Below are 8,355 nucleotides of genomic sequence, written 5' to 3' on the forward strand. Positions count from 1 at the left end.
ATATTATGTATGTACTGCATTACATCAAACAGCAGTGTACGGCATATTGTCATTTGTAAGTTGAAAAGTGTCAGAGAAAAGAAAAAAAAACAATCCTCGAAAGCTGATAACCGCTTTTAGTAACCACGACATCCAAACAATGATGAGACCTGTCACTACACAAGAAGTGTGAGTCTGTAACCAAGGCAACCCGTGCGCTATTACGCATGGCGCGTCTATATTGGGAAGCCTGGCTGCGGACCAGAGGGTCTCTCCATGACGCAGCGACGCACGCAGGGCGTTGTTCTTCCATAATGAGACACTTTATAACAGCACGAAAGCACTGGCATCAATCTAGTCCGAGAGCGACTTTCAGTACTGCAGGAACTACTCTACTCTGTTGGACTTTTTTTGTTGTTGGAGCACTTGTTTTTGCTTCTTTCGAGCCCGAATCTCTCTCTCTCTCTTTTTTTTCTTGGAATACAAGCTGCCCGCTCATAGTAAGTGGACTTTGGTGTCTTTTTTTAAAGCCTCAGCTGCAACTCACTTGGGCTGCGGATTAAAGAAGGAAACGCGCGTTGCACTGGGATAAACGGCGCTTCATTTACGCGCACAGACAGGACGACTGAGCTGCAGAAAAAAAGACCCCCGGTATTCAATATATAGTCGCTCGGTGTAAATTTGACTTATTATGTTATTAGTTTTTAGCCGAATTTAACTTTAACTATTTAACTGCTCCGGTCACCAGTGTAGGACATTGATATTATCTCGCGGGGGGAAAAAAAACATTGACAACATTTATAATGTTGTAATATAAATAATGATGTGCTCATGTTTCTACTGATTAAAGGCGGATTCAGAGAAACAGAGACCTGTTGAAGTTTCTCTGAAGGCTGTGGGGTGTGTGTATGTGTGTGTGTTGCGCGTGCTGCAGCGACACACCCATGACCCACCAATCTGACAGCCCCACACACACTCACTCACTCTCTCACTCACTCACTGACACAGACTGTCTCCTCTTCTCATCACTGCTCAGATCCTCTGTAAAGATGCTGCTCCTACTACTGGGAATCGTCCTACTGCACATCGCTGCCCTGGTTCTCCTGTTTGTGTCCACAATTGTCAGCGTGAGTCTCTTTATTTATTTATTTTTATTTTTTTTAAAACTTTATAACATCTGAGGTGGTGGAATTAAGGAATTAATTAACTATTTACTGTAATTGGCGCTAGATGGAATAAATCTTGAACACAAACAAGTATTAAACCTGCCATAAGATTATGAATAATTCCCTATATTAATTGCATGTATTTACTGTAAATGTGATATAATAAATCAGACTTCATCTCTGACACCAGGTATGGACGACAGGTGAAACTAGCACCGCAGACCTCTGGAGTAACTGCACCTCTGTCAATGGATTGCACTGTGGCCCAGCATCAACTGGAGGTCAGACACCTTCCTCACTTTATTATTATGTTTTTTTGAAATGTGTGCCTTTGTTGTTTTAACTGTTGATATTGCACAAAGTACATCTAAAACATCATATTTGCTGAGAAGTAAGTTGTTTTTTTTGCTCACAATGGTCATGGTTTAAATGATAATGATAATACTGTGGGTGGAAAGATCCACATTTACATTAAAAGGGAAATAATTTAAATAGTTGGAAAAAATGTCTTGGTTAAACCCAACATTCACATACATGTTGAGGAACGTGGGTGTGTCTCAGCTCCGTTGGGACTCTGGTGCCATCTAGGGCAGAGAATGTGGCGTTGCCGTGCTGATGTGGTAGCTGATAGGCTGCTGCTGTATAAATAGTCGTGGTGTGATGTCCATATTCAGGTCCCGTGTTGGCCCCGTGCATAGTGACAGGAGTCAGGGAGCTGTGGACAATCGGGGTGGGGCTGCAGTATTTAAAGTTTTAGATCCGTGTGTGTGTGTTTGTGTGTCGGCGTTTGACAGCAGGGAGACCTTGGACCACCTCAGGCAGAACATAGCATGCTGATGGTGGGTCACGCCCAGTGTCCGATCATAATGCCCAGTGTTAGTTTGCAGGGATCACTGGGTACATTTTGAAGCAACAGCTGCTGATACTGTTGGAGGTTTATTTCGACAGTCGGCCTCCATATGTTTGAATTCAAATAACTTTTTTTTAGATTATACAGTTAATGTGTAGATTATGTGACCAAACAGTGGTTCAAAAATGATTCCATTGCCTTACAGTTGGCTTAGTTACAAGTCCAAGTGAGATCACTGTTGACTCGCTGTATGTTTTGCCACTAAATATGCCATCACGGTGGTGCGGGAGCTGCTGGCTGCAGTGGGGGGTGATGTCATTTGTCTAGAATGAGCCGTGCTCAGCCAGTGTGTGTTTTGTCAGGGACCAGCAGTGCCTGCCCTGCACACTCTGCCAGGTAGTTGGATGGCGCAGCCGGTTTGTTTGACTTGCTTTCATTTGTGCACTGACGCACAGTGTTTGTTCAAGACAGTGTGTGCGTGTGTGTGTTTGTGCTGTGCTGCGCCCCAGCTCTGTGTTCTGTGCTCTGGGGAGATGGAGGATAGTGGTCTGTTATCACATACTGTAGAGGCCATGCCTTTTTTTTTTAATGCTGAGCAACCATTTTCTGTCTAAAGTGATTCATAATCACATCACATCACAGTTATTTTTAGGACATTTTCTGAAACTTCTGCATTTCCACTTGTTGTTGCCGTGGTTTCAACAATAATGGCTACGTTTGGGTTTTGATGACTCCTGGGTGAGTGAGACACACTCGAGTCACACAGTCATTTGGATTAAATGTCACACAATCACGCCCCAAAACGTAGACTTTTTAAGAATTTAAACAACATAACATCGGCTGAACACAGGGAAGGAAATACAACCTAGTACGGAGTCTTAGAATAGACGAGCGACAAGATAGGAAAGATAAACAGTTGTTTTCCTGTTTGGAATCACAGCGACAGCCGTGTGCGTTTTTGTATTGTAATACGACTGCAAGCCATTCATGTAAAATGACTATGAGTCACACTTGCTTATCAGCGACGATAAGCCCTGAACTTTGCCTCATGTGAGGAAGTGCCCCATGTCACGGTACCCTCCTCCCTGTCAGAAGGGGAAGGACAGAGGACTGTGTATTAGAAAGCAGTGATGTTTTTTTTTTCTTCTAATAGATGAGACAGGAGACAAAGCTTGTTGCCCATTTCTCATCGCATATCACATGGTATTAAATAACATATGAAAACAGGATGTCTAATTGTGTAGTGTTGTGCTGGCTGTGTTTTGTGGAGGGAGATTTGCGACGGCGGCGGGTCGTGTTACCTCCCATATCTCATTCCTGAACCCAATGGTCTTCAGTACATAGGCTACTGTAGCACCGTTACTGTAGGTAATCTGACTCCAGGCTGGTAACCCTGTGCAATTATTCCAGATAGTGTTTCCCTTTAAAATGATATAATTTCAGCCTTTCTCGATGGAAAAGTGCCCGTTTGTTTCTGTTAATGGTGATAAAAAAATGTGGTCAGTCGAAGTTATGGCAACACACAAAGTGAGCCGTGTTATTACTTTATCGTTCTTTTTCTCTTCTTGATCGTGAGCAGTGATAAATTATGCATCATGCCCTTAAGTGCCCCTTCCACCCATTAAAACCACATCATGTCGTTGATTTACATTATGCAAGGCAATCGATAAACCGCAGATGCGCGAGAACGTTGACGGAAAGACATCAGAAGTTTGTTTGAGCGAGGTTAGGGGGGCGTCATTCCACTTTTTTTTTTTAAATGAAATATTTGCCGACACTGTGACTGGACGGACTCAAAACGAGTCAACTAGCTTCAACAATTTCTGCAAATGTACACACCGACGGCCCCCCGTGACATGCCAGTAGTTTTTGCGATGACGGCCTAAAGACGTAGTAACAGTAAAAGCAGACGCAGCCGAAGAGAAGAGTTGGGTGGAAACAGACGGGGGGGGACAAGAGTGAGTGCTTAGGAAACCTAAGAGGCCAGATACGCAGGATGGATAACCCTCAGACAAGAAATAGACCTTGCTTGGAAATCCTGGGATTCCTGGCATGGCGGCGTGAATGTGGCACAGTCAAACACGCACTCAGATACAGCACAGATACAGCAGCCCCGTGTTCCCAGTCAATACAGGTGTCTAACGAGTTAATGGCTCGGAGCAACCTGGCCTTGCAAGACTAGCACTAAAAAATCGATGTGGTACATTTAGTCGTAGGGCCCTGCTGTGAAGGGTGCACAGAGCTTTTAGGAACAAGATACCCAGGTTCCATTGTTATGGATCCATTACACATTCCCAGAAGTAAACATGGCTGAAGTGAGCTCATTACGACCTCTTTGAGTGGATGCTTAAATCCAGGCCAATGAAAGCTAACCTTTCAAAGCGTGCATCTGTTGTTTTATTTGTTTCCCCTTTCCCTTTCCCCTCTGGTACACTTAGGCCAGTCGTGTGTCTATATAAACCATGCTTTGGCTAATGATGAATATTTGTCATTGGTTATTGATTACAATCTCTCTTCTCCCTCCCTTACAGAGTGGATTCAGGCGGTCCAGGCTCTAATGATCCTGTCCATCATCTTCAGCTGCCTGTCTCTCTTCCTCTTCTTCTGCCAGCTCTTCACTTTGCAGAAGGGCGGACGCTTCTTCCTCACTGGAACCTTCCAGATCCTTGCCAGTGAGTTGATCGGCCTTTCTCGCAATTTTACTGATAAACTCACTGAGACCACAAGGTCATTACAGTGGTTAAATGGACACTAACTATAATGTTGGCTGTGGTCAACACAACCTGTAACAAGGGTGATGTACGGCTGTAATTAATGACTTTTTTTATATGATGAATCAAATCTATTGTTATTGTTGCTAAAAAAAATACTGAATTCATATTCACCAGCACTTAAAAAGTCTAAAAATACTCCTTCAAACAAATCCACCCACACATGAATGTTCACACAGCACAGTAAGTGGCAGGGAATTCAATTAAGAGAGAGTCTGAGTCTAGACTAATGGTTTCGATGCTCCACTTGTCTATTGTGCTGCATTGCCCTTTCGCCACAGAGCAGCTCAACTGCCAGTCCATTGTGTCCTCTGTTGGCAGCCCTTTCCAACATCCCAGGTTTGCTCTCGCTACATTGTGCCAGTGGCATTGCCTGGCACCCAGGTGCCCACTCAGCCAAACAGGAATGACAACGGGCACACTGCCAGGCCCACAAATTGAAATGTCACGATGGCCGTTGGGTGAGTGGGATGGAGGTCTGACAAACAGTTCCTGCCATGTTGGGCCCCTGTGGTGGGCAGAGCAGGAAAAGGCCTACACAGGTTGGCATGGTGTTGGTGAATAAGCATCGAATGCCACGAGGTAATATAGAGGGATGCCTTTCTGGAAAACACTGACCAAAGACAGTGGAGCAGAAACACTGGGGAGGCACATGATGTGATCGATAAACAACAATGCTCACTTGCTGACATTTCCCCCCTCTTTGCAGGTTTGTTTGTGATGAGCGGCGCCATCATCTACACTGTGATGAGTCCGGAGTGGGTGCCGGAGACTAACGCCTTTGGCTATTCCTACATCCTGGCGTGGGTGGCGTTCCCGTTGGCACTGATCAGCGGACTCATCTACGTCATCTTGAGGAAGCGAGAATGAGCCGTCACTTCGCCCCAGTGTTCCCAGTAGACCCCTGCCCCGACTGCAAGTGTCATCCGTTCTCCTCTGAAGTGGAAGTTGTAGTGTCAAAGTACCAACAGCCAAAGGAGTCACCAGGCCAATACACCCGGGGCCGCACCACACAAGGGGGGGGTGGGGGTGGGGGTGATACCAACAAACAACATGCAAACACAACACACAAAAACAACCAATACTGTCTCATTTAAAAGATGTATATAGTATCTATGGTTTAAACCTATTTATAACACTTTTTACATATATGTACATAGTTTTTGTGTTGCTCTGTCAATGAATACGTGTAAGAGCTTTGTTTTAGCTGATAAAGTGCCTCAATGTTTGTTTGTAATGATATAATTGGATGCTATTTTTGTGTGTTTTCTTTGCCTTTTTTTTTTTTTTTTTGCTTTTTTTTGCCATTTGGTAACTGCCAAAGAATCAGTAAAAACAAAGGAAAACATTTCTTGAACCATATTAACCAAAGTGCATGTATAGAAATAGAAGGGTTGGGGAAGATTTTTGTTTTGATAGATTTGCTTTGCATAAAGAGTGGAAACATCCGTGGGCGCAGCATAGCAATGAAGTATAGATTTGGTCCTTTTCTATTTTGTGAATTTGCAAGTTTCAGTCTTTTTTTTTTTTTTTTTTCTATTTCTTATTTTCAACAAAAGATGGTGCTATATATTTATCATTCCTATTACTGATAGCAATCATTTACAACAGAGTTATTTTGTTATTGTTTAGTCAGATTGCCATTACTTAAAGTGAGAATCAGAGAAGATGTACATCTGTACATACAGTGCCTGACTGCATATTTAGGGAACACAGCAGATTTTACATTGCAGTGTCTGACTTTTATTTTTATTTTATTTTATTATTTTTCTTCATCAGCTACTATTAAAAAGTGGATTTTTTAGCTTTGGGGTGGTGCACTGATGAAATCCAAAATCATTTGTAATGTCAGTATTATTCTTCAAGTTTTTAAAGAGTTCGATCACCGTGGAAATTACTTCACATAAGCTTTATACTTTAGCTCGAGTTGCCTTTAAATGTCCCTCGTTCTGATGTTTGTGTTCATGGCTGTTTAAAGTCTAAAGAAGTCAAATTACTTACTTACTAGAGTACAATAAAGACATATGACACCATGGGACGTCGCCTGAGGACAAAAGAAAAATAGTATCATTCTAACATTACTATTAACAAACACCACTCACTTGAAGCCATATGAGAAAATACCAGAAGATAGGAAAAAAATATTTAGTATTAACTTTCTATGTGAGTACAAAAGACAGAGGTTTGCAGTGATGATACAAATGTCTGTTTCACATACTTGAAGTTTGACATGCTGCAGTCTCTGCCCACTGACGTCTGTGTGTTAGTCTACTCTACTGTATAAAACACTGTTTATATATGTTGTGCATAACAGATGTTGATGACAATCTAACCTTAAAAAAAACACTCACTTACTCAATAAAACTTCTCTCGCATTATCTAATACTGTGTATTCCACTGGTACAAGGGACTGGATTCACACTAACACTTCATGCATGAGGAGCAAAAGAAAAAAAAAGATGACATAGCGAATTACGTAATGCAGAATAAGGGCTGTTGTGCCGTCTGCCTGGAAACTGTAAACATGCGTTTTGGGGCTGTGGAAAAAATCTGCCAGTAAATGGTATTAAGACATTAAAATGGAAGCAAATTGCGACTGCATTTGTTGTGGCGACGAATCTGTCACAACTGGCAGTCGACCCCGCTGCTAGACGTCAACAGCATGTGAACTCCTGTTTACAGTCTAGCCAAAGCGAGTCCTCCTTACGGTGTGCAGTCAGACCCGCTTAAATCAAAAAATGTGCTGCCTTGTGCATGTGGCTGTGCACTTGTTACACTCACACGGCGGCAAAGACACCGTTCGCTGGCACTCGATGCCAGTTATTCTAACCACGCAGCTAGTGTTTCAATGTCAACAGTGTCTCTCATAGCAATCGGACCTAAAAGGAGTTTGAACACTGTAAGCGAGGGTCTGTCCTCCATTTGACATCTCCTGTGAGATCATGTGCCCCCCCCCCCCACCCCCCATCCCCTCGAAACCAGAGCAAAGTATTTTGATTTGGAGCTTACACTAGCCAGTCTGCTGTGGTGTTTAGGCGATTAACGACGGGTTCAGTTAGAAGAGACTGCCTCTAATGACAACTGCCCTCTCTACTATTTTGTGTGAAACTACAGCATTCAATTGTCTATACCATGTTTACACCTAAACATCCAAAAAATGCTCTTGATATTACCAAAGCTACTTTGACTTTAATCATTAAAGGATGTTTCTTACCACCAAACCAGGCCTCTTGTGTCTTTTGAAGTAACACCTCATACAGAATGTGCACCAAACTCAATCCTTGAACTGACAGCACATAACATACAGCTCATGTTTGTTTGTGTTTTTATGATGTCTGTTCTTGTACAGACTGTCCGTCATTCCATAGCCAGCGGTTTTACATTCAGCTGATAATAGGTATTTAAATCTACAGCAATGAAAGAGAACTCTCAGAGGGAGGATTCTAGTTGCAGGCCTGAGAGGTCACGGCCGCCTACTCCTACTCCCCCTCTCGCATACATGGACTAGGTGAATTCAGGACACAACATTCTGAACTCTGTGGTAATACTGTATTGTAGTTTTTAAGTGTACAAAATAAAAGCCTGTTTG

General features: G+C 42.8%; 1 protein-coding gene across 1 annotated transcript; it reads left to right on the forward strand.

Annotated features, from left to right (window-relative positions):
* Positions 1–341: 341 nt before the first annotated feature.
* pmp22b (peripheral myelin protein 22b) lies at positions 342–7,977 on the forward strand. Its single transcript, XM_083904032.1, has 5 exons — positions 342–479; positions 1,016–1,106; positions 1,336–1,426; positions 4,527–4,667; positions 5,476–7,977. Exons 2-5 carry the CDS (start codon positions 1,029–1,031, stop codon positions 5,634–5,636), a joined length of 471 nt encoding a protein of 156 aa, XP_083760158.1. The 5' UTR covers positions 342–479; positions 1,016–1,028; the 3' UTR covers positions 5,637–7,977.
* Positions 7,978–8,355: the final 378 nt, after the last annotated feature.

The sequence above is a fragment of the Microchirus variegatus genome (genome assembly GCF_963457635.1).
Source record: "Microchirus variegatus genome assembly, chromosome: 17".
In the NCBI taxonomy this organism is placed as follows: domain Eukaryota; kingdom Metazoa; phylum Chordata; class Actinopteri; order Pleuronectiformes; family Soleidae; genus Microchirus; species Microchirus variegatus.